A 25,747-nucleotide genomic window follows, 5' to 3' on the forward strand; every position below is an offset into this window, starting at 1 on the left:
GCTCGGAAGAATCTGGCGTCGTTCTGGGACAGGGACCGCGTAACTTCGACGCCCGGCAGAGCTGCTGTGAAACAGGGCCCGGGCGTCCGGCCGTGCAGCTGTGGCTCCCCGGATCTCTGCTTTCCCTTCTGCAAAATGGGTGCACGGGCATGGGTTAGGAGGTCCTCAGAGAGGTACGCCTGGATCTTGTCCTGAGGAGGGGCCCCTCCTCTCTCCATGGAAGTTTCTGACCCCAGAAGCGCCTTTGGTGGGGGCTGGGGCGCAGGCAGGGAAAGCTTACAGCAGCTGGGTGCAGGGAACTCACCTTTGAGCCTCTCACACCGCAAATCTCCGGTGATGTGTACAGCAGAGTGGAAGGACAGGACCTAGGGGTGGATTACATCTCCAGGGTCCCTTCTTTGGGTGGCTTTCCAAGGGGCTGTCTGAACAAGGGGCCCCTAGCCCCCTACATGGAGGCTTCCCCTCAACTATAGCAACCCAGACACCCTCTTTATAGGGTACCCATATACCCCCAGCAGGAATCCTGCTGCCCACCACCCTTTGGGAGAGTCCCTTGGAAGAACCCCCAGAAGGCCTCCCAGGATGAAGGGTGCTCCCAGGATGAAGGTGCCCACCAGTGAATCACCCGGGCTTTTTGGGCCAATAAAGCCAACCTGAAAGTCTGGCAGAAGTCAGTTGGACCTCTCTTGGAGGAGAAGCCTGGCTCGCTTTAACCCTTCCTCTTTCTGGTACAATCAGGTGTAGGTGGTCTTGAATACCCCAGGTAGGGATGTAAGCCACAGAGCAGGTCTTCCTGTTCTGAGGACTGAGACTGGGTCAGGGCTTAGGAACTTCGGAGAGCCCCCTCTCTGACCCACATACAGGGTCTAGCTCTTTATCTGGCACTTGTTCTGGTGGGCCTGTTCTTCAGTAGGAGTGCTCTCTGGCCCTGGCAGGCCTGTCAGACCCTCCTTAGTTTCCTTTCCAGTCAGGAATGAGCAAGTCCACACTGGCAGGCCTGACTTTGGAGCCCGAGCCAGGGGGATGGGGGAAGGATGGATGAGGGGGTTCTTTTCTGCCCTCATCTCTCTCTCTCTCTCTCTCTCTCTCTCTCTCTCTCTCTCTCTTCATCTAGGCTAGGACATATGTCTTCAGGCCTGCCCTCTGGGAGCCTCTGACTTTCCTGGGGGCCTCCAAACCCCTCTACTCAGTACATCAGGACTCTTCCAGCCCTATTCCTCTTCCCAGGCAGAAATGAGAAGAAATTCTGACACCAGCAGTTGCCTTGGCTTCAATTCAAGCATCATTCCTATTTATCCACGTCACCTCCCAGCTCTGAGCCCCAGGCTCCAAACTAGGGCATTATGTGGAACCGCAGCTTCTCCCCCTGCCCCAGATGCCTCTGGTGGGGACTGCAGCTAGGTTCTTCCTTTACATACCCTGAACCCTCCCCACACAGGTCGTCTTCTGGCATCTGGCCCAAGCTGAAACCTCCCTGGCCTGAGATTGTTAGGTGTGGCTGACTCAGAATTGGCACATATGACCAGGTTCTGCCAGAAAAGAGAGCTGGGCAGTGCCCTGCTCAGAGAGGCCAGGCTGCTGCCCTGCCCTGTGGCTCATACTGAACTCCAGGACTGTCCTCACCTCCTCTGTCTGGCCCTCCCACTCTTACAGGCTGTGAGGCACTCCGCCTGCTTCTGTTGGGTGCAAGGCTCTGCAGGGAGTATGACTGCGTCTTTGTGTGGAGGGCCCAGCAAGAGGCTCTGTACCCAACCACAGGGTTGCTGGCTTCTGCTCCCTCTGCCCTAAACAAGCAAGGCCCCCTGTGGGCCCAGCCCTGGGTAGGCGCCTTAATTACCCTCCCCAAAGCCCAGTTCTCAGTTACCTCTGCAAGATGCCCTGAGATCCTGGTGACTCACAGAACTTTTGGCAGGCTCAGTTAGTGTACAGAGAGGGGCCACGCATGCTCAAAGCCGTGTTGTCCTATGGTAGAGTTTCAGGCATCTTGCCACCTCAGCTGACCATCCTGCCTTCTTTTTTTTCTTTTTTTTAAATTTATGAGATATATATATATATATATATATATATATATATATATATATAGAGAGAGAGAGAGAGAGAGAGAGAGAGAGAAAGGCAGAGACACAGGCAGAGGGAGAAGCAGGCTCCATGCCAGGAGCCTGACACGGGACTCCATCCCCGGACTCCAGGATCGCGCCCTGGGTCAAAGGCAGGTGCGAAACCGCTGAGCCACCCAGGGATCCCCTGACCATCCTGCCTTTGGTGTGTGTGTGTGAGGCTGGGTGCAGGCAAAGGGGACTTCTGGGATGATTGGAGAAAGAGAAGACCTAGTGAGACCTGGTGTTAGGGTCCTGCCTACCTCTACTTCCCTGTTCCCTGTTCCCTCATCACTACCCCCTCTAGAGGCCCGGGGAGGAGGAGGATCAAAGCTATGAATGTCAACTTTCAGGACTGTCAGGCTCCCCAGTGCTTCAGGGCTGGCCCTGCCCCACCCTTCCCCCAGAAATGCAGACCCAGGCAAGCTCCAGTAAGTGACTTGCAGGCAGTTTATTCTGCACCCCCATGGTCTTTGGAGGCTGTCCTAGGGCACCAGGATGAGCGGCTGTTTAAACTGGCTGTGCTCTTTCTTTCTGTGAGAACTTGAGCAAATCCCTTCATTTCTGTGACCTCCACAGTCAGGAGCTGCAGTCTCCTTCAGAATTCCCTGAAATAACAGATGTTGGCTCCCTGGTACAAATAAGTGCCTGCTGGATGGACATGCACGGTCCCCACCGATGTCCCCTACCTGGCCTCCTCTACCGAGCCTGGTGGTCACAGAGCCCAGCCTCAGGCTCTTGTTCTGAGGGCATGCCCCTGATGCTTGCCAGGGCTGGAAAAAAGCCCACCTGAATCCCCCCCCCCAGAGGGTCCTGGACCCAAATCCAGACACATCCGGAGGAAAAGCAAAGGTGGCCTCTCCCAAGGAAGTGGCTATGGCAAGTGTGCATGCTTACATCATGCCATGAAGACAGTACTGACTATGCAGGGTTTTCAGGATGCTGTGATGGACCACAGGGTGTCTGGGCCCACTGGTTATCCCAGGATGATATGGGACGACTTGGGGTTACTTTTCCAGAATTACATTTGTGGAATTTTATGGTATACTTGCTTGTGAATGTAACTGTGATGTTTATTTGAACATGGACTAAATCCCAATGCTCACCCCCACCCAGTCCCACCCCACAGGAAGAGTCTAGTGCTTGGTGTGGGGAAATTGTCAGGAAACTGGCCCTCAGACCCTCCTCTGAAGGAGGAGACACACTCAAGTCTATGAAGCAAAGAAGAGACTGCTCTGCTATTTTGTTTGTTCAACAAATATTTATTGGGCACCTACTATGTGCCAGGCAGTGTTCTAGAGACTTGGGAATCATCAGTGAACAAAATATACCTCAAATTCCTGCGCTTGTGGAGCTTAACTTCTAATAGGAAGAAAAGAGACACTATAATAAACGTAAGAAGTGAATTGTATAGTATATTGAAGGTATGTAGGGTAAGGGAATTCAGGAATGGGAGAGGGTTAAATTTTAAATAGTTTGTGTCTTACAGGGCAAATGACATTTGAGCAAAGCTCTGCAGGAGGTGAGAGAGTGGGCCATTTGGAGATACCTGGTGAAAAGGATTCCAGGCAGAGGGGACAGGCGGTGCCAAGGCCCTGCGGCAGGAATATGGCTGGTGTGTTGGAGGACCAGCAAGGAATTCAATGTGGCTGGAGCAAAGGGAGAGGGATAATGAGAGGGGACAAGAGTAATGGGGACCACATTCTGCTGGGCCTTCTAAGGGCTTCTACTTTTACACTGGGAGGAATGGGGAGCACTTGGAAGGTTTCAAGCCAAAAAGGGACATGATCCAACTTATATTTTAAAAGAATCACTCTGGGGCATCTGGGTGGCAGAGTTGGTTCAGCATCTAACTCTTTTGATTTCAGCTCAGGTCATGATCTCAGGGTTGTGAGGCTGAGCTCCGCATCAGGTTCTGCACTGGACATGGAGTCTACCTAAAATTCTCTCTCTCCCTCTCCCTCTGTCCCTCCCCACCCCCCCTCAAGAAAAAAGAAAAGAACCACTCTGGCTGCAGAAAGAAGTATCGTGGAGGGACAAGGCTTGAAACAGGGAGCTTGGCAAGGAGGCTCTTGTAGTAATCCAAGTGAGGCAGGTGGTGGCTCAGACCTTGGGGGTAGGAGTGGAGGTCATGAGAAGTAGTAGGATGCTGGATATATTCTGATGGGAGAGCCAGCAAGAGTTACTGGTGGGGGCTGCTTGAGAAAAACAGAGGAGTCAAGGCTCTGAGTATTTGGCTGGGCCACTGAGGAAGGAGTTCCCAGTAATTGAAATGGGGGAAGGCTGAGGAGGAGCAGCTGCTCTATTCTGGACATATACGTTTGAGATGCCTTCAGGCTGTTGAGGTGAGATGTCAAGTATATGATGGATGCACAAATACAGTTTTGGAGGGAGATGCGGGCTGTATATAAAACTTGGGATATGGTTGAAAACATGTGAAAAATATCCGCCTTGCTCTCACAGAATGCTGGTGGGAGACTGCTCTGAGATCATCTTTCTGGAGGGCTATGTGGCAATATCTCAAATATTAATAATAAGTACATACCCTTTGGCTAAGCAATTTTAATTCCATGATATTATCTTATTATCTAATCCTGTCATCTTATCTATATGTTACATACAAAAATATGTACAAGGTGAAGTTCATTAGTAGGCACGTGGTTAAATCACTTTATTTCCACATGGTGGGTTGTCTTGCATCTGTTTTAAACACACACACACACACACACACACACACACATTCGAGTCAGCAGAATAGGTTAGTAAATGAAGAAGGAGGCTCCAGGGACTCCCTTTGTGCTAAGAGGTCGGCCTGGAGGAGGAAGCTGGAGAGTGGATGTAAACCTGGCTCAAGCCCTTTGGCCCTTTGTTTCTGGTGCAGGGTTTGAACCATTCATTTCATGGTCTGGAGGCAGAATGGAGGATGGATCCAGCTGATCAGACAGAGAGAGACTGGCAGCAGGCAGAGACACGCGGGTGGGGAAGGGGCACAGAGGAGAGGAAGGAGCAAGGCAAGAGAGGAGGAGGCAGGGCAGCCCCGGTGGCCCAGCAGTTTGGCGTCCCCTTCGGCCCAGGGCGTGATCCTGGAGACCCTGGATCGGGTCCCATGTCGGGCTCCCTGCATGGACCCTGCTTCTTCCTCTGCCTGTGTCCCTCCCTCTCTCTCTCTCTCTGTGCCTCTCATGAATAAATAAATAAAATCTTAAAAAAAAAAAAAAAAAAAGGAGGTGGCTGCAGGACTGTTGAGAAGCCCTGGATGACCAGGACAGAGGAGGGGCCGCCACTGCGGAGGCACTGAATGGTTGCCGGAGACCTCAGCCTGGACAGAACAAGGGGGCTAAAGCCAGAGGGTAGGAGGGGTCACAGAAAAACGGGAGACTTCTCCTGGGCTGATGCAGACCTCTCCCTGTGACTGACCCAAGGCTATCTGGAGGCAGCACGAGGAGGCCAAAAGTGACAGCAAGAATCCACTCTCCTGTCTCTCCCCAAGACAGGGAAGGAGGCCTGGGAGCCCCCACAAAAGCTGCTCCTGAGACCCCCTGGTTTCAGCTGGCCTACTCCTAATACCTGAAAAATGGAGACTCCCCCAGACTGTTCCACTGCTTTAAGAGAGGAAAGATTTAAAAAGAGGCCTGCCCAGGACTTGTCAATGGCCTCAGGATGTTTGAGCAAATCATTCCTGTGTCCCAGGTACTTGAAGGGTGGACGCTGGGCGTGTCTCTTCGGTCTTCTCATTCTGTGGAGAAGGGGACAGTTGGGGAGAGAGCCAGAGTAGGGTCCTCTCTGAGGACTGGAAAGATGCTGGAAAGGACAGATGAGACGAGGGAGACAGGCCCACCCAAAAGAAGTGGAAGTGGCCCAGGTCAGTGGCAAACATCCTGGGGCTCATCTCAGGAAGTGGGTTTAGAGAAGACAAGCCTACTCATCCCAGGAGGAAAAAGCAGGTGCAAGTGGACACCATAGTGTGCCAATGATGACAGTCCATGTGATGTCAAGGGGCTGGCCTGGACAAGTCTGGTTCTTTCTCTCATTTCAGGGGAGATCATCCCTCCCCTGGTTGCACACACAGGACATTTGGGGGTCATTCTGCGCTCCTCTTCTCACTTCCATTATGAATCAGCAGGCTTTGTGAATTCAGGTCTCCAATCAGTTCCTCCCCCCAACCCAAGCTCCTAATCCATCTCTTTTCTAACCTTTGCACTAGTTTCCTAATCCATCACCCTGACACCTCTTGCCTCCTCCCTCCAGTCTGTTCTTTTGAGGCAACCAGAGTGATCTTAGTAGAACACATGCCTCGCTGAAGACCCTTGGTGGCCCTTTACTCAGATTAAAGTTTAAGTTCCCACTTATTTCCACATGGTGGGTTGTCTGTCTTTGGCTCAGGTCATGATCCCAGGATTCTGGGATCGAGTCCCATCTCAGGAGCTGGCGTCTCCCTCTGCCTATGTCTCTGCCTCTCTCTCTGACTCTCTCATGAATAAATAAATAAAATATTTTTTTAAAATGTTGCCTACAAACCTGCTTATGATCTGGCCCTCACCTCTCAGCTTCATTCCTCCTGCTCAAACTCTGAAATTCCACTCCTAAACTTCTTTCATTTCTTCCTATATGCACTGCTCTCACCCCATTCTTATACAATGGTTCCCTCTGCCCAGAATGCTCTTTTTCCTCCTCTTATTCCTACTCATTCTCTTCTTTTTCCTTCACTGTTTAAAAAAACTGGAGTGTAGTTTGTATACAGCAAACTACATCCTTTATGGTCCTGTGAGGTTTGACAAATTCAGAGTTGTGTAACCACCACCACAATAAAGAATAGCTCCTTCACCCCCCAAAATTTCCTCAGGCTCCTTGGGAGCCAACACTAGCTTCCATAACCAGCTCCTGGCAACCACTGATTGGTTTTCTGTTTTGTGTGTTTATTTTGTTTTAAATTGGCTCCATGTATAGCATGGAGCCAACATGGGACTTGAACTTATGACCCTGAGATCAATACCTGAGCTGGGACCAAGAGTCTGATGTTTCACAGACTGAGCCCCCAAGGCTCCTCGATGTGTTTTGTGTTTTGCATTTCCAGAATGTCCTTAAAAAATGGAATCATTATGTATATAGCCTTTTGAGAATGGTTTCTTCTACCAGCATAATGTATTTGATACTCATCTCTGCTGTTGTATGTACCAATATTCTGTTTCTTCTTTATTGCTGAGAGCATTTGTTGAACAGATGTACTACAATTTATCCTTTAACCAGTGGTTAGGACATGTGGGTTTTTTCTAGGTTTTGGTGATGATGAATAAAGCCGCCATAAACATTTGGGTACAGGGTTTTGTGTGCACCTAAGTTTTCATTTCCCCTGGGAAAATACCTAGGAGCGGGCCTGCTGTGTGTGTCACCTTCTAAGAAACTGCCAGACCACCGCTTTCCAGCCGGGCTGTGCTTGTTGGTATCCCCATGGCAACGTGACAATTGGGGTTTCTCCACATCGTCACCAGCACTCATTTGGTACATTTATTTAACTTCATGACATTCTACTAAGTGTGTAGTGGTATCGTGCTGTGGTTTTAATTTCCACTTCCTTGATGACTAATGATGGTGATTAAAAAACAAAACAGGGATCCCCGGGTGGCGCAGCGGTTTGGCGCCTGCCTTTGGCCCGGGGCGCGATCCTGGAGACCCACGTCGGGCTCCCGGTGCATGGAGCCTGCTTCTCCCTCTGCCTGTGTCTCTGCCTCTCTCTCTCTCTCTCTCTCTGTGACTATCATAAAAAAAAAAAAAAAAAAAAACTCTGCCTGGTCTTCACTTGGTCCAAAAAGCCACTGTTCACGCTCCCTCTGTAAGATGATTAAGTTCCTGTGCTTCGTGGCTCCGTGACCACCGACATTTACTTCCAACCTTGGGCTTCACCCACTAGTCCACCACGTTTTCCGATTCCCTCCCTGCTCACAACCCTGGCGTCCGGGTCTAGGTCTGTCGGTCTGTCTGCCTCTCTCACACCACACACGAACGAGGGCAGAAGCAGCATTCTACCTCCTTTGCTCTCGCCAGCTCCTAGCGCAGACCTGAAATAGAATCTACACAATGAGGAGGACAGGAGCGGACAACCGCTTCACGAACCCGAGAATGGACGGACGGAGAAGGGAGCGACCCGGTTCTGCAAGCCGGCCGCCTGGCGGGGCTGCGGGCCACGCTCCCCGTGCACCACCCCAGGCTCGCCGTCACAAGAGACGCGACGCGAGCAGCCCGCCACGAGGGCACCGAGGACGCCCCGCGGGGAGGCCGAGCGGAAGCGGCCCCGCCGGAAGCGGAAGGGCGGTGAGCAGCTAGCGGCGTCTCGGTTGCCATGGAGACGGGCCGAGCCGATGCCCCGCAGTCGGGCGAGTCCGGGTCCTGCGCTCTCGGGGGAGCGACCTGGACGCCGAGGTCGCCCGTGGCCCGGGTCCGCAGCCCCAGCGAGTCCGCCCGGCTGCCCTCCTTAGCCTACTCCGAGGCCTTCCACTACGGCTTCGGGAGCCGGGCCCGCCGCGTGGGGCCCCCGACGCCCCAGCCGCTCCCGGAGCCGCACTTGCTGCGTCTGCGCCCCACCTCGCTGCGCACCCAGGACATCTCGCACCTGCTCACCGGCGTCTTCCGCAACTTGTACACGAACGAGGTGGTCGGCGAGGACCTGAGCGCGAGCTTGATCAAGGCCCGCGGCAGCGAGGATGCGCGCCACGAGGAATTCGTGGACGAGCTGCAGCGGGTAAGGCGGCCCCGGAGCCCCGCGCGCTCCCCGCAGGTGCTCCCCAGGGTCCGCGGACAGCGTGGTGGAGCCGGAACGCTCCCGCAGAGAGGCCGGCCCCCGCAGGACTCAGCGGCTCCACGAGTGCCGGCACCTGCCGGGAGCCAGGCCCTGGGGGTGCAGCTAGGAAAGCGCGAAGTCCAGGTCGCAGTGTGTTCGACAGTCTGGCGGACGGGCGCTCTGTTCGCACGTTTATATAAACACACGTAGAAGGCACCTCCTAGTCTGTGGCACCTACCCGCCCTCAGTTTTCTCCGTGCGTACACACATATATTGCATATGTAAATAAAAGGACTGGGGCAGATAGCTAAAGTTATTGTTCCCTGGAGACGGATGATAAAGCTAAAAGTCACCCCTTCTGGGGTGCCTGTCTTTGTTTTTTTTTTTTTTTTTGGCTGGGATTTTTTTTTTTTAAGATTTATTTATTTATTTATTTATTCATGATAGACACAGAGAGAGAGAGAGAGAGAGGCAGAGACACAGGCAGAGGGAGGAGCAGCCTCCATGCAGGGAGCCCGATGTGGGATTCGATCCTGGAGAACCGGGATCGTGCCCTGGGCCAAAGGCAGGCGCTAAACCACTGCGCTACCCAGGGATCCCCTGGGGTGCCTGTCTTTGTATCACAAACCACAATCGTAACCGAGGCATTTATGCCCAGATTTGAGGAAGCATGCCCAGTCTCTGGAAGGCAACTGCTTCCTCATCTGTGCAAGGAGGAAGGCAGCTGACTTGGATGCTCTCTGCTCAGTCCGACTGCTGTCCACACTGCTGAGGAATCCCTTAAAGGGAGTCTCAGGTGAGCACTTTCTAGCAACTGTGGTAAACTTAAGGGGACTGACAGCTGGAGGCTGTTCATTACACTCCCTGCTGCTAGGTAGGTAGTAAGGCCTTCCTTGGAAGGGCATCTGGGTGGTGCGTCTCTGTCTACCAGGGGTGGTATGCTAACTTGTGTTTGCTATTTCAGAGTTTGGGTGGCAGCTGTGAAGGCAGGAGGCAGAGTTTCAGGCTTGGCTCTGCTCCTGACTTTACTATGAGACCTTTAAGCCATTTCCCTCTGTGGGTCTCAGTTTTCACATCTGTTAGGTTGGACCAGATGGTCTCCATAGTTCTGTGACTGTTCTTCTGTGCTTCACAGGAAGCCTGATGCTCGGGGACGGGGGAGGGTTGAGTAAAACTGTGATTTCATCATATTTCTGTGCATTTTATGGTCTACCTGCCAGATTCGGGAGGTCTATAAGCAGCGACTGGATGAAGTTGAAATGTTGGAGAGACATATCATTCAGGCCCGCGCCCGGGCTCTTGCAGAGAAAGAACGGATCATGCAACAGGCCAAAGTGCATGTCCTTGAGAATTTCATCACGGTGCCTCCAGGTATGTATAAAGAACTTCCAACATGCCCTTCACCTGATTCCCCAGCTGTTGATATATTACAATGTTTGCTCCATTGTCCACTCTCTAGTCTTTTTCTGAACATTTGGAGATCAAATTGCAGATGTGATGTGATGTTTCATTACCACAAAACAGTCTAACATGCATGTCTCCAAAACAGGGACTCTCAACTATGTAACCAGCATACAACCCCTCAAGCCTAGAAATCAGCATTTGTGCAACATTAACCTACAATTCACAGGTCCTGTTCAGATTTAAGTAGCTGTCCTATAGTGGCTGTTTCTCTTCTCTGGTCCAGGACTCTGTCTAGGAAGTCATGTTGCATTTGATTGTCAAGACCCATTTTTTGAGTCTTTAGTTTGGAAGAATTCCTTTATCTTTTCTTGTCTTTCATGTTCTTTAAAAAAATGTCTTGTCTGGGGCACCAGGGTGGTTCCGCCAGCTAACCATCCGACTCTTTATTTTGGTTCAGGTCATGATCTCAGGGTTGTGGGATAGAGCCCTGTGTCGGGCTCTCTGCTGGGCTTGGAGCCTGCTTGAGAACCCTTCTCTCTCTGCCCTTCCTCTTTCTCTCAACCTCTTTAAAAAATTTCTTTCTTGAGTACGGTTGACACGCATATTACATTAGTTTCATGTGTACAACTTAGTGATTTGATGAGTTCAGACATTATGCTCTGCTTACCACAAGTGTAGGTACCATCTGTCCCTATACCTCATTATCACAGTGTCATTGACAGCGTTCCTTATGCTGTGCCTTTTATTCCTGTGACTTTACATTCCATAATTGTCTTTCATATTATTGACAGTTGTGCTTTTCTCCCTCAATTTTTTCTTAAAAGATTTTATTTATTTACTCATGAGAGACACATAGAGGCAGAGACATAGGCAGAGGGAGAAGCAGGCTGCCTGTGGGGAGCCCGATGTGGGACTTGATCCCAGGATCCTGGTTTCACAACCTGATCCAAAGGCAGATGCTCAGCCACTGAGCCACCCAAGAATCCCTCCCCCAATTTTTTTTACTGTGTTAAAATACTCAGAAAATTTACCATCCTACCTATACTTAAGTGTACAGATCAGTGGTATTAAGCACATGCATAATATCATATGAACATCATTACCCTCCATCTCTGGGCCTCTTTTCATTTTGCAAGACGAAAACTCTGTACCCATTAAACAATAATTTCCTTTTCCCCTTACCCAGCCCCTGGCAATCACCATTCTGCTTTCTCTCTGTCCAATTTAGACTACTCTAAGTACCTCATAGAAGTAGAGTCATATAGTATTTGTCTTTGTGACTGGCTTATTTCTTTTTTTTTAAATTTTGTTTATTTATTCATGAGAGGGGGGGGGCACAGACACAGGCGGAGGGAGAAGCAGGCTCCATGCAGGGAATCCGACGATGTGGAACTCGATCCCGGGACTCCAGGATCACACCCCGGGCTGGAGGCGGCGCTAAACCGCTGAGCCACCCAGGGCTGCCCGTGGCTTATTTCACTTAACATGATGTCCTCAGGGTTCACCCATGTTGTAGCATGTGTCAGAATTTCCTTCCTTTTTACGACTAAGTAGTATTCTGTTGTATTTACCACATTTTGCTTATCCATTCATCCATTGGTGGCCGCTTGGGTTGCTTCCACAGTTTGGCTATCATGAATAATGCTGCTCTGACCAAGAGTGTACAGTTATCTCTTTGAGACCCTGCTTTCAATTCTTTTGGGTGTATACCCAAAAGGGGAATTGCTGGGTTATATAGTAGTTCTATTTTTAATTTTTTGAGGAACCACTATACTGCTTGCCACAGCGGCTGTAACATTTTCACATGCCCACCAACATTGCACCAGGATTTCCATTTCTCCATATCCTTGCCAACACTTGTTATTTTCTGTTTTTTTTTTTTTTTTGATAGTGGCTATTCTAGTGAGTGTGAGATGGTATTTTACTGTAGTTTTGATTTGCATTTCCCTGCTAATTAGTGATGTTGAGCATCTTTTCACATACTTATGGCCATTTGTATATATTCTTTGGAGACATGTCCTTTCAAACCCATTTTTAAATCATTTTTGGAATTTTTGCCTGTGCCTTGGTATCATATCCAAGAAATCATTGTCAAATCCAATGCCGTAAAGCTTTGGCCCTATATTTTCTTCTAAGAGTTTTATTGTTTTAGGTCTTTGAACTGAAGTATAATTAACCCTCAGTGTTATATTATCTTCAGGTGTATAATGTAATGATTCAACAATTTTAGTGCTCATCACCATAAGTGTACCCCTCTTTTTTTTAAAAAAAGAAATTGAGTGTTTGCAGTAAATATATTTTTGTGCTTAATGGAACTAGCTTCTACAAATTCTTAAAGGATCTTAATGTACAAGATGTTCCAGAACAGCCAAGACCCATATTTTGTGTTTAGTAAAAGTAAATGGTGTTAAGCGCCAGGGTGAAGAACACTGTCAATTACAAAACTGGAAAGCCACCTACATGTCCTGCTGGCAGACTAGCAGCTACCTCTCCATTTGCGTCATCAAAGATAATTATGCTAAAGCTGGACTCAACCTCTCCCTACTGACTTCATTTCTTTACACATCCTGGCTCATATTAACCTTATGGCAGGTAAATTAGGCAGTGATCTCCCTGTGTTCTCCAAGCCATGAGGAAAGGGAGTAGAGCCAGAGGAAAGTCAGGAGAGAACACTTGCCTCTGCACTAGGGCTTACTGCTCTATTTATTATACAGATGGAACCAAGGCTCCATAAGTTTCGCTGCCTTGTTCAAGGTCACTCAGCTAGTAAGAAGTGGAGGCCTTTTAGTCAAAATGGAATTTATACTCTTGGGGTGGCTGATACACTATCCAAATAAGGAGAGATATAGGTTTGAGTTTTTTGGGTAGGGAAGGATATACTTAACCTTAGAGTGTCTTCAGTAGTTCTCACCTTGGGGCAGCGCTATCCACCTAGTGGGCATGCAGAAATATTTGGAAGCATCTCTGGTGTTCCAGTGAAGGGGGAAGGTTTGCTTCTGGCTTTTCGTACACCACAGGTCAGGGAGGCTAAGACATGCTGCAGCACTTAAGACAATTGCACACAATGAAATACTTATCTCAAGATGCAAATAGTTTCCTATTGAGTAACACTATAGGTGCCTCATTAAGTCCATGAGCTAGAAGTGGTGAAATTACTTTAACTCCCTTTGGCATGAAGTCAGACTAGGTGATGCAGTGACTCACAGTTAAGTGTACTCTTAATCCCCTTCATTTCACTCATCCCCCCACCCACCTCCCATTTGGCAACCACCAGTTTGTTCTCTGTATTTAAGAGTCTCACTTTTTATTTGTCTTTTTTTCTTTGTTCATTTATTTTGTTTCTGAAATTCCACATGAGTGAAATCAAATGCTTATTGTAGCATTATTTACAACAGCCAAGATATGAAAGGGCCCAAATGTCCATCAATAGATGGATGGATAAAGAGGTACCTAAATACAGTGGAATATCACTCAGCCATAAAAAGCATGGATCTTGCCATTTGCAGCAACCTGGATAGACCTAGAGAGTATAATGCTAAGGGCAGTAAATCAGAGAAAGAGAAAGGCAAAGGTCTTTGACTCATTTTGATATGACATTTTATATGGTGTTAGATAAAAGTCCAACTTCTTTCTTTTGCTTGAGGATATCCATTTCCCCTAGCATCATTTGATGAAAAGACTGTTCTTTCCTCATTGAATGCTCTTGGCATCCTTGTCAAAAATTATTTGACTGGTGGTGTCTGGGTGGCTCAGTCGGCTAAGCATCTGCCTTCAGCTCAGGTCATGATCTCAGGGTCCTGGAATCCAGCCTCACCTCAGGCTTCCTGCTCAGTGGGGAGTCTGGTTCTCCTCTGCTCCTCCCCCTGCCTGCCCCCTAGCTTGTGCTCTTTCTTAAAGATTTTAAAGATCTTAAAATCTCTTAAAGATTTATTTATTTGATAGAGTGTGTGTACAAGCAGGAGGAGTGGGAGAGAGAGAGAGAAGCAGGCACCCCACTAAGCAGGGAGCCTGACTCCCGGGCTGGATCCCAGGACCCTGGGATCAAAGGCAGATGCTTAACCACTGAGCCACCCAGGTGCCCCTAAATAAAATCTTAAAAAAAAAAAAAAAGCCTTCTAATCCATGAGCATAGAATATGTTTCCATTTATTTTTATCATCTTTAATTTCTTTCAGCAATGTTTTGTACTTTTCATTGTAAAGGTCTTTCACCTTTTTAGTTAACTTTTTAAGTATTTTATTCTTTTTGATGCTATTTTAAATGGAATTGTTTCCATAATTTCCTTTCCAGATTGTTTATTGTTAATGAATAGAAATGCAACTGAGTTTTGCGTGTTGACTTAGTGTCCTGCTATTTTGTGGATTCATTTATTCTAATAGGGTTTTTTTTGTGTGGGACCTTTAGAGTTTTCTGCATATAAGATCATATCATCTGCAAACACATAATTTTACTTCTTCCTTTCCAATTTGGATTCCTTTTTCTTTAGTTCAAACCTCCAACGTTGTGCTGACTAGAAATGGTGGAAGCAGACATCTTGCCTCATTCCTGGATCTTAGGGGGAAAAGCTTTTAGTCTTTTACCATTGAGAATGATGTTTGCTATTGGTTCTCCATCTGTGGCTTTTATTATGTTGAAGTAGTTTCCTCTGAGTCCTAGCTTTTTTAGTGTTTTTTATCATGAAAGGGTGTTGAATTTTGTTTAATGTTATTTCTGCATCAGTTCAGATGATCATATGATTTTCTCCTTTATTCCATTAATGTGATGTATCACACTGATCAGTTTTCTTTCTTTCTTTTTTTGATCAGTTTTCATATGTTGAACTACCCTTGTATTCCAAGAGTAGCTCTCACTTGGTCATGGTGTCTAATCCATTCAATAGGCTGCTACTAGATTCAATTTGGTAGTATTTTGCTGAGAATTTTTGCACTGAGGTTCATAAGAGATATTGATCTGTAGTTTTTTGGTAGTGTCTCTGTCTGGCTTTGGTAGCAGGGTAATGCTGGCCTTATAGAATGAGGTAGTAAGTGTTCCCTCCTACTCCATTTTTTTAAACTTAAGAAGAATTGGTATTAATTCTTTAAGTGTTTGGTAGAATTCACCAGTAAAACCATCAGGTCCAGGACATTGTTTTGGGGGGTGGGGGAGACTTTTGATTACTGATTCAATCTCCTTACTAGTTATAGGTCAATTCAGATTTTCTATTTCTCTGGGATTTTTGTCTTTGTAGGTTTCATATTTGTAGCATTTCTCCATTTTATCTGTTTTCCAATTTGTTGATGTAGAATTGTTCCTAATACTCTCTTAGAATCCTTTTTATTTCTGTGGAATTGGTAGTAACATCACCACTTTCATGTTTGATTTTAATTTATCTGGGTCTTCTCTTTCTCTTAGTTGATCAATTTTGTTGATTTTTCTGAAGAACTAACTTTTAGGTTCATTGATTTTCTCTGTTTTTTTTTTTTTTTCTGTTCTCTATTTTCTAATCTTTGTTGTTTCTTTCATAGCTTTGGGTTGAGTTCTTCGAGTTCCTTAAGTTCTAAAGTTAGGTTATTGGTTTAAGATCTTTCTTGTTTTCAAATGTATTCATAGCTATAAGTTTTCTCATTTCTCAAAGAAATACTTACTTTCTCTAAGTATTTGTTAATTCCATAGTGATTTCTTCTTTGATCCATTGGTTGTTTAAAAGTGTATTGTTTAATTTCCACTATTTTTTTTAATTTTTATTTATTTATGATAGTCACAGAGAGAGAGAGAGGCAGAGACATAGGCAGAGCGAGAAGCAGGCTCCATGCACCGGGAGCCTGATGTGGGATTCGATCCCGGGTCTCCAGGATCACGCCCTGAGCCAAAGACAAGCGCCAAACCGCTGCGCCACCCAGGGATCCCCTAATTTCCACTATTTAGTGAATTTTCCAGTTTCCTCTTGTTACTGAATTCTGACATTGTTGTCAGAGAAGATACTTTGTATGATATTTGTCCTTTAAAATCTACTGAGACTCAATTTGTGGCCTTACATATGATCTGGGAAATGTCCCATATGCACTGGAGAAGAAAGTTAAGCTGCTTTTGTTTAGGATTTATGCCTGTGTCTGTTAGATGCAATTGGTCTATTGTGTTTTTCAAGTCCTCTGTTTCCTTACTTATCTTCTGTCTGGTTTTTCTATTCATTATTGTAAAAGGGATACTGAAGTCTCCAATTGGTATTGTAGAACTATTTCTCCCCTCAGTTCTGTCAATTTTTGCTTCATTATTTTGATGACCTGTCACTAAGTGTCTAAATGTTTGTAATGATTACATCTCCTTGTATTGAACCTCTTATTAATATATAATATCCTTCTTTGTGTCTTGGAATCTTTTGATTTTAAAGCCTATTTTGTTTGATATTAGAATAGCTACTCCTTTTGGTGTTTTTGCATGGAATACTATCAGTTACTTTTTGGTTACTATTTGCATGGAATATCTTTTTTCATCATTTCACTTACACTCTATTTGTGTCTTGGATCTAAAGTGAGTCAATTATAGGCAGCATATAGTTGGATTGTGTCTTTTTAGCCATTCTTCCAATCTGTCATTTGATTGAGAAGTTTAATCTATTTACACTTTAAAGTAATTACTTTGATAAGGAGGGACTTCTGTCAGTTTTTTCTATATGCCTTATAGATCTTTTATCTCTTATTTCCTGCATTGCTGTCTTCCTTTGTATTGAGTGAGTTTGTGTGTGTGTGTGTGTGTGTGTGTGTGAAATGTTTAAGTTCCTTTTTAATTTAATTCTTTTGTGTATATTCTATGGCTGGTTTCTTTGTGGTTACAAAGAAACCAGCCATAGTTTGTGATAGGGATTACATTTAGCAACCTAAAGTTATCACACTCTAATTTGAATTTATACCAGCTTAACATACAAAAACTCTGCTTCTTTACATCTCCATCCCCACCCTGTTATGTTAGGTTGTCGATGTCATAAAATTAGCTGTGACAGAATTACATCTTTATATGTTGTGTGCCTAGATATATAAACTAACAATTCTTTTAAATGCCTTTGTTTCTTTAAATTATGTAGAAAACAAGACTTGGAGTTATAAACTGAAGTTACTATAATACTAGCATTTAGGCTAGTACTGTTTTTTTTTTTTCTTTAAATGATGGTCTCTTAAATCTTGTAGAAAACTTTCATGATTTCCCATGGATTTACCTTTTCTGAGATCTTCATTTCTCCATACAGCTTCAAGTTATTGTCTAGCTTCCTTTCAATTCACTTTGCAGTACTCCCTTCAGCATTTCTTGCAGGCAGGTCTAGTGGTAACAGACACCCTCAGCTTTGCTTAACTGGGAGTGTCTTAATTTCCTCCTTACTTTTAAAGGACAGTTTTACTGGATATAGGATTCTTGATTGACAGTTTTCTTCTTCTAGCATTTTGAATACATTGGCCCACTGCTTTCTGACCTCCAAAGTTCTTAGAAATCTGTTGGCATCCTTTTTGAGGGTCCCTTGTACTGATAAGTGACTTCTTTCTTGCTGTGGTCAAGATTCCCTCAATGTGTCTGTTAGAAGTTTGATCGTAATGTGTTTCTGCGTGAGTCTCTGAGTTCCTCTTACAGTTCGTTGAGCTGCTTGGATAGTCATACTCATGTATTTTATCCAGGTTGGAAAGTCTTTAGCCATTATTTCACAGTGTTCTCTGTGTCCCTTTTTGTGTCCTCCTCTGGGACTCCCACGTGTGTGTGTTGGTCTGTTTAATGGGATCCCATGGATCATCTAGCTCTGTTCACTTTTCTCCCATCTTTCTCGTTGCTGTTCCTCAGACTCAATCACTTCCATTGTCCTATTTTGATTTTTCTACCTGCTCACATCTGATCTTGAACCCTCTGTGATAGTGAATATTTTGTTTACATTTTGTTCATCTATGGTTTCTTGACTTTGGCCACATCTTCCTTTGGTTCTGTGAGCATTTTTAAGACTGCTGTTTCATGGTCTTCAATGAGTGTATCTGTAATGAGGTCTTTCCCAGGGACAGTTTCGGTTGGTTGATCTCATTTGAGAGGGCTGCACTTTCTTTTTTTCTTTGCATGTCTTATGATTTTTTTAAAGTAGACTCTATACCCAATTGCACCCTGAGATCAAGAGTCACATGCTATCGACTGAGTCACCCAGGCACCCCTCTTGTGATTTTTCTTTTATTGAAAACCGGGTATTTGAATCTAATAATGTGTGAACTCAAGAAATCAGATTCTCCCCTTCTTGCCATTTTTGTTTATTGTTTTTGTTTTATTTTATTTTTATTTTTTTATTATTTTTTGTATTTTTTTATTGGAGTTCGATTTGCCAACATATAGTATAACACCCAGTGCTCATCCTGTCAAGTGCCCCCCCTCAGTGCTCGTTATTGTTTTTGTTTTAATTGTAGGCTGTCTGTGCTGAGAGTCAGCATGAGCTGTAAACTTAAGGTCTTCTCAGGTAATTTCTGAGCCTTTACCTGGGCACGTGCAGTCATGTTCTGACTTTCCCCACATCTGCAGTTGCTTTTGAATGTCCTGATCTTTAATATCTGGCTCCTGAAAGGGAGAAAAGGAAGGTGAATGACAGGAAAAAGGCACCAGCCCTTTAAATTGCCTAGAAGTCACTAATGCTGCAGGGAGAGGGGCTTGCAGCAGTGGAGGCGGGACCACAGTAATGGCTTCTGGCTTCTTTGTCTACACCTCTGTGATCAGAAGAAGTAATATGTAATCAGAGTGTGGATCCCCAGCATTTGGACAATGGAGTCCTTTTTGCTCACCCAGGCTTCCACAAACTGGATGCAGGTTGCACTAGGAACGTATACATAGATGCTTGCCATAGGAGTGGCATGGTGGCTGGGTAGCTGCTACTCTGCTAAGAGTTGAAGTTAATTGCAGTTTACCTCTAAGTCTTCCCCAGAAGTTACCAGCCTTCCCTAGGCTCTAGGGTTCCAAAATAGTTACTTAGAGTGCTTCTGCCAGTGCAGTTGTGGGGAGAGGATTTCTGGTGCTTCTTACTCCATGTCATCACAGAATCCTCCCTTGATGGTTTCTGGATGGCCTTTCATTCCATAGGATGGCTCTTGTGTTTCCTTGTGACAGGACTCAGACTCATTCTGGGCAGCAATACCACAGAAGTTGAGGGGCCCTCTTCTCACTGCCGCAGTCACAGGTGATATTAACCTGGATCACCTGGTCAAGTTGGCATCTGCTGGGGTTTTTCTACATTAAATTCTCCAAATTAAGTTACAACTGATTAGTATTCATGGAGAAATGTCCTCAGATTTCACCGATTCTCCTTCCTCCTCAAGTTCTATCACCACCAGCATTCACTGGAAAGCCTTTTCTCAGTCAGCCACTTCCATGGCAACACTTTCTTTGATCAATTTATTTGTTAAAGAAATTGGGTTGTTTTTCCAGTAGAGTTATCTGTAGTCTGGATTTTGCTGATTTCAGCATTGTGATGTCATTTAACCTGTTCTCCTGGTTCCTGCATTTCCTGCAATTCAGTAATTAGTTCTAGAGACTTCATGAGGTTCAGGTTGTTCTTTGGTGGGGAAAGGGGTAAGATTATTTCATAGGTTGTGCTGAGTGCTGTCTTCAGGAGGTACATGATGTCTGATGTCTCTCCCTCTGTGATGTTCTCCCTTTGCCCAGATCTATTATTTAATTAGGGGTTGTTAATTACAACAAAATGTTAATGGTACTGGGATACTTCTATAAAGAGAAACTTTTCAGCGACTACTATGATTATTCCAAGGTATGAATGGGCTAGATTAATTCTTTCCCCTTATTTGCCAGTTTTTAAAATAACAAGTTGGTTCCCCTAGGATCTTCCAGTTGTGACTAAAGAGATTTGTTGGTTGATTTTTTTATTTTTATTTTTAGATTTTATTTATTTATTGTGTCAGAGAGAGAGAGCACAGGCAGGAGGAGCAGCAGAGGGAGAGGGAGAGGCAGGTTCCCTGCTGAGCATGGAGCCCGATATGGGGCTCAATCCCAGGACCCTGGGATCATGACCTGAGCTGAAGGCAGATGCTTAACTGACTGAGCCACTCAGGTACCCTGTTGGTTGATTTTTAGTATCATTATGAACTCATGGATTTCATAACTACAGTTATATTTATTATCTTTTTAATGCTCAAATTTTCCCATCTTTGGCCAGTTGGAGCCTTTTCAAGTTCCCTCCTAACTCTTTTGAAACAATAGCAATTGTCTTTGATAACTTCCTTATTTTCTGGAATGGTCCAATATTCCATGTTTTTCTTATTGCCCCAGACCTGGAATCAGCCATTTCTCCAAGAAGGCCTGGTTCCTTTTATTTGTCCCCAGAGACTTTGGTCTAACCTCTTGCATCCCTGAAAGTCATCATTTTCCAGTACAAAAGGCAGAAGGGACTGTGCTTTTAGGGTTGAGAGACCCAGCATATCTATGGCCCTGAGGAAGGGAGAAGTGGAAGTATTAGTGGCTTAGGAAGGCGTTACACTAATGAGGTCCTACTAGGGACCAGGTGTTGTATAAGATGATTTGTATAGGCTATCCCATTGAGCCCTTCCAATGACCCTGGGAGGTAGGTTTTCTCTCCATTTTATACCTGTGGGGACTAAACTGAGAGAAAGGATCAAATAACTTCCCTAAATTCACACAACTCAGAAGGACTCCAGATTTGAACTTGAGTGAGTCTGCTGTCAGAGCCTGTCTTTCCTCTATCAGGAGCAGGAAGAAGGATTGTTGACCAGAATAGGCACAGTGTCATGCAGGTGTCAACGATGTGGCTCTGGGTGTGGCCCTGGGTGTGAGGACCAAAACTTGGTCAGGCTTGTCACCTCTGAGGCTCAGCCCGGCAGATAGTGAACATTCCGTGTGTATTCCATATCTTCTCTTCCCCAGCCTCCACAGCAGAGTCCTGTAACTGCCAGGACTCCTCCCTCCATTGTGGATTTGGCAGAGATTGTTGAAACAGATTCCCAGGAGGTTGCCTGCTATCCCCTCAGTCCCGGGAGTCCAATACTGTTCTTGTTGTGGGTGGGATTCTTTCGGCCAGAGATCAAGGGGGATGAAATCATTGTTTGGTTGTTTTTAAATGAAAGTAAAGCAAAAGACTGAGAACTGAGAATCAGACCTCAGTCAGGAGAGTTTTTTCAATGACCTTCATTATATTTTTTTACCCAAGATAATATTGTTACAACCAGACATTATCTGTCCTGGTTTATCAGTCTTCTGCTGGTGATGTTTTTCTCTTTTATTTCAAAAGTAGCAGAAGTAGAGATCTTGATCCAGTTCCACGGATATCCCTCTGGTTCCTGCTTCTGGTTGGGGTGGGGGGGAGGGGGCAAAGTGACCCAAGAAAGTTGTTTTTTTTTTTTAATTGTTTTTTTTTTTTTATTTATGATAGTCACACACAGAGAGAGAGAGAGAGAGGCAGAGACACAGGCAGAGGGAGAAGCAGGCTCCATGCACTGGGAGCCCGACGTGGGATTCGATCCCTGGTCTCCAGGATCGCGCCCTGGGCCAAAGGCAGGAGCCAAACCGCTGCGCCACCCAGGGATCCCCCAAGAAAGTTTTTTTACCTTAGATGATTGATGGTGATTATATTTCTCTGAAACTTTTCTTATTTGTGACAAATGTCACAAGGTGGAAAACATGTAAATTCTCCAGACAGAGGGGGAAAGATGAGAACATCTTGTGCTTTAATTCCCTTCTGTTGCTGATAAATTGTCCACATTATCTCTTGGGGAATGGAACAAAGCCACGCACAGGAACATAGGGTCAGTGCAGGAAACCTACTCTTCCTGGGTGGAGAAGGATGGTCACAGGCCCATGCAAGGTGTTCCAAGGCTCACCTGGTACATAGTCCAGACCAGACATGGAGAGAGACTTTCCAAAGAGCTGATACACAAACTTCCCCTGCTTCTGCAGCCATGACACCTAACTCCCCAGAGCCTGGGGGAGGATAGTGGAGAAAATGGTATCAGAAGAGAGAGGATACATCTTCCTACATGGCCCCTGCCCTTTGTGTGGAAGTTTTATCTTTTAATATTTCAAATAGGACATCACCAAAGTCCTTGGGAACTGGGCTGGAACAGAACTTGGTATTCTTGCCACCCCCTGTTAAGGTCTCTGTATTGCAAAGGAGAAGCCAGGCATTTCCCAGAATGCAACTTTTCCCAATAGGTCCATGTTAGGTCACTCATGAAAAGCTCTTGGTGAGCTTTGGAAGGGAAAGTCACTATTCAGAAGCATTAGTGGGCAGATGACTAAGCAGCTTTGAGTTTCAAAGCAGCTTCCAGATAACTTTTTCTTTTTTTTTAACACTTTGTGTGTGTGTGTGTGTTTAAGATTTTATTAATTTATTTGAGAGACAGTGAGAGAGCATGAGTGGGGTGAGGGGCAGAGGGAGAAGACTCCTTGCTGAGCAGGGAGCCCAGTGTGGGACTCAATCTTGGGACTCTGGGATCATGACCTGAGCCGAAGGCAGACACTTAGCCAACCGAGCCACCCAGGCTCCCCTCCAGATAACTTCTTGAAAAGCCCCTGCCTCAGTGCTGCTGGCTGAAGTTGGTACCAAGTTTCCCTGACCTTCAGTCTCTCATTCCATAATCCTCTGCATTCAACCCCTTTATATATGATACAGAGAGAGTGATTTGTTTTCTTCACTGAACCCTGACTATAACAGTAACTAAGCCAAACCCTGAAATTCCTAAATTAATATATATTATGGGAGAAACATATATTCTTCACCTTCCTCATCTACACTCTTGGTTATAGGCAACCTCCAAAGGGCAAGGCCACTTACCGGCACCATTTTGGTTAAGAGGACAAACAGCAAAGTTTGAAAACTTCAGCGCTTTCCATTCATCTTATTTATTCTTTAATGTTTATCAATGTATTAATATATATGTTTTTTAGAAAATCAAATAGTTTGAAAAGCTTCTAATGAAATATAAAAAGCCTCCACCCATGCATATCACTATGAATTTGTCCAAACAACATCAAGAGTGAACTGTAATGTAAATTACAGACTTTGTATGATAATGATGTGTCAGTGTGGGCTCCATCTGTTCCACTCTGGTTGGGCATGTGGATGGTGGGGGAGGCCATACATGTGTGAGGGCAGGAGGTATGTGGGACGTCTCTGTTCCACTCAATTTTGCTATGAACCTGAAACTACTCTAAAAAAATGAAGTCTATTGGGAAAAAAAAATGTTCCATGTCACCTCTTCCAAGCTTAGTCCACCTGCCAGAGGTGGCCATTTTTATCTCTTTGATTCTTCTGGATACCCTGAATAATATGTTTCTGCTACTTTTTATTGGCTCATCAGCTGTGGATATTAATGACTGACTTCTCCCTCTATTCAGTGAGATTTTCACTCTCATGCATCAGTGGGTCTGCTGCGGGTTGGCTGATCTAGCTGGGCTTGGCTCGCTAAGCCAGCTTTAAGCTGAACTTGGCTCCTTGGTACAAGTTGGGCTCAAGTCTGCTTCACATGGATTCTTACTGGAGTCCAGGCTGAAGAGGCAGGAGCTCTTCTCAGGGACAAGGGAGCTCTTCTCTCGTGATAATGGCAAAGGCACAAGAGACAGGCTCAGCTGTGCAAATCCCTGCCAACATCTCATTGGTCAAAGCACATCACATGGCCAAAGTCAAAGGTGAAGAAGTGCACTCTGTCTCTAATAGTAGGAACTGCAAAGTCATATGGCAAAGGGTATGGATACGGAGAAGGGTGAAGGATTTATTTAATCTACCATACTTTCCTTAATTATATTTTATCAATAGACCTCTCCTTGAATCACACAATATTTTAGCTCAAACAATACCACAGCACAGCCTCACATAATGGTTGGCCTCTCTTAAGTGCCTGGTAAACATTTGCTGATTAATTTCTGAAATCTCAAAATTACCACACGGTTCTCAGAAAGAATTCTGTGAGATGATTTAGATTTGGAGAATGAAAAAGTTTGGGGTGCAGGTCCTGTAACATTAGTCTGGCTTAAAACACCTTTGCTTTTGTTTTTGTGGGTTTTTTTTTAAGATTTTATGTATTTATTAATGAGAGACACAGAGAAAGAGGCAGAGACATAGGCAGAGGGAGAAGCAGGCTCCCCACAGGGAGCCCAATGTGGGACTTGATCCCAGGACTCTGGGATCATGACCTGAGCCAAAGGCAGATGCTCAACCACTGAGCCAGCCAGGTACTCCAAAACACCTTTGTCCTTTTTCCCTTCTATGTAGTGAAGTCTATCTTCAGATGGTGTGTGGACAGTGAGTTGCTACAGAAACATCATTTGATCTCTCCAGACGATTACTACAGTGACACGGTGCCATTTTGCTCTGCACCTAAAGGTAAGGCTTCTTTGCTCTGCTAGGGGCTCTGCTCTCATTCGAGGGAAGTTCTTTAGTAGCACAACCGCACTGGCCACCTTTCCTGCCATTTCTTCATTGATTCTTTTCCTGCCTTTTGTTTAATTTCGATAGTGACTATTGGGAGGGTCAGCTCTAAGCATGCCACTTCCTCTCTGGCTCCCTAACACCTGCAAGACAAAATTCTCAACTCCTCAATGTGGAATTTGCGCCCTTGTCAGCTGCTCAACACCAAGAGATACGAAAATGTTTAGAAAAGTAGTTGAATGAACCAAGAGAGGGAGGGACAGAAGACAGATAAGTGATTAGAATTTCCTGCTGGAGTGAGACCATGGACCATGTGATTTTTCTATACCCCATGTAGGAAAAGAGCACCTTTATATTCTTTGAATATGGTGTACAGACTTGGTAGGGAGGCAGAGAAGGATGTGTATGTGTGTGTGATGTCGGGCCAATTTCCTGTGATGTGGGAGGCAAGATCTTCTGAGAGTGAGTAGGGTGGGAGCTGGGTTGTGGGTTTAAACAAGGACATGGACTTTTGGGAGAGTCAGTGTACAGATAGAAAGAAGTTGCTCCGTGGGTCCTGATGGCCACATATCAGGATGGCCCAGTGATACTAGATTTCAAAGATGAGCTCTCCGGCCACCCTAGTCAGTGGGACTCTGGTGATCTCTGAGGCTTTGGAGCTGAGCTTTGGGGTGGGAAGACTGAGATCCAGAGAATTGAGGATGCTAATGAGAACAGAGTTCCATTGACAGCCTGAGCCTTGTAGAGAAGGCAGGCCAGAGAGAGGGAGCAGAAGTAAGTGTCATGTGAACTAAACCACTTAATGTTAAGTGAGTCGGAAATTCACTGTCTTACGCAGATAAGTAAGGATAGAGTTAACATGTATCAAAGGTTTACCAGGTATTATACTGGTACCAGTTTTATTGTGCTCTTGCTAACAAGTGTTCTTTAACCTTTTGGGGATGATCTTACAGGGGTAAAAAGCTGGTACAAACTTTGATTCCTCAGGTGAGCTTTTTGAACAGCAAGTTCACGTATGGGCTATATGTATATACAAGAGAGAAAGAGAGATTGAAAGACTCCTCACGTTCTTTGACCATGCTTGACAATCAAT

The 25,747-nt window shown here is 45.4% G+C and overlaps 1 protein-coding gene and 1 long non-coding RNA gene across 14 annotated transcripts in view; one reads left to right on the forward strand and one right to left on the reverse strand.

Annotated features, from left to right (window-relative positions):
- Positions 1-86: 86 nt before the first annotated feature.
- LOC121478895 lies at positions 87-1,316 on the reverse strand. Its single transcript, XR_005984606.1, has 3 exons — positions 654-1,316; positions 305-365; positions 87-128 (listed from the first exon to the last, which is right to left on the reverse strand). It is a non-coding gene; the product is annotated as an uncharacterized LOC121478895 (long non-coding RNA).
- A 7,092-nt stretch (positions 1,317-8,408) lies between these two features.
- Positions 8,409-25,747, forward strand: part of DLEC1 (DLEC1 cilia and flagella associated protein) — a 77,305-nt gene continuing 59,966 nt past the window's right edge. For 12 of the 13 annotated variants that reach the window (XR_005984585.1, XR_005984586.1, XM_041734090.1 and 9 more), the window contains exons 1-3: positions 8,409-8,832; positions 10,092-10,242; positions 24,499-24,609. Coding sequence is in view for 10 of the 13 variants with exons in the window: in XM_041734090.1 (XP_041590024.1) it covers positions 8,434-8,832; positions 10,092-10,242; positions 24,499-24,609 (661 nt within the window). In the remaining 3 variants the exon portion in view is untranslated. Of the gene's footprint in view, positions 8,833-10,091; positions 10,243-24,498; positions 24,610-25,747 lie in introns of those variants that run through there. The other variant, XM_041734100.1, reaches the window with a different exon arrangement.

The sequence above is a fragment of the Vulpes lagopus genome, chromosome 19 (assembly GCF_018345385.1).
Source record: "Vulpes lagopus strain Blue_001 chromosome 19, ASM1834538v1, whole genome shotgun sequence".
Lineage (NCBI taxonomy): Eukaryota > Metazoa > Chordata > Mammalia > Carnivora > Canidae > Vulpes > Vulpes lagopus.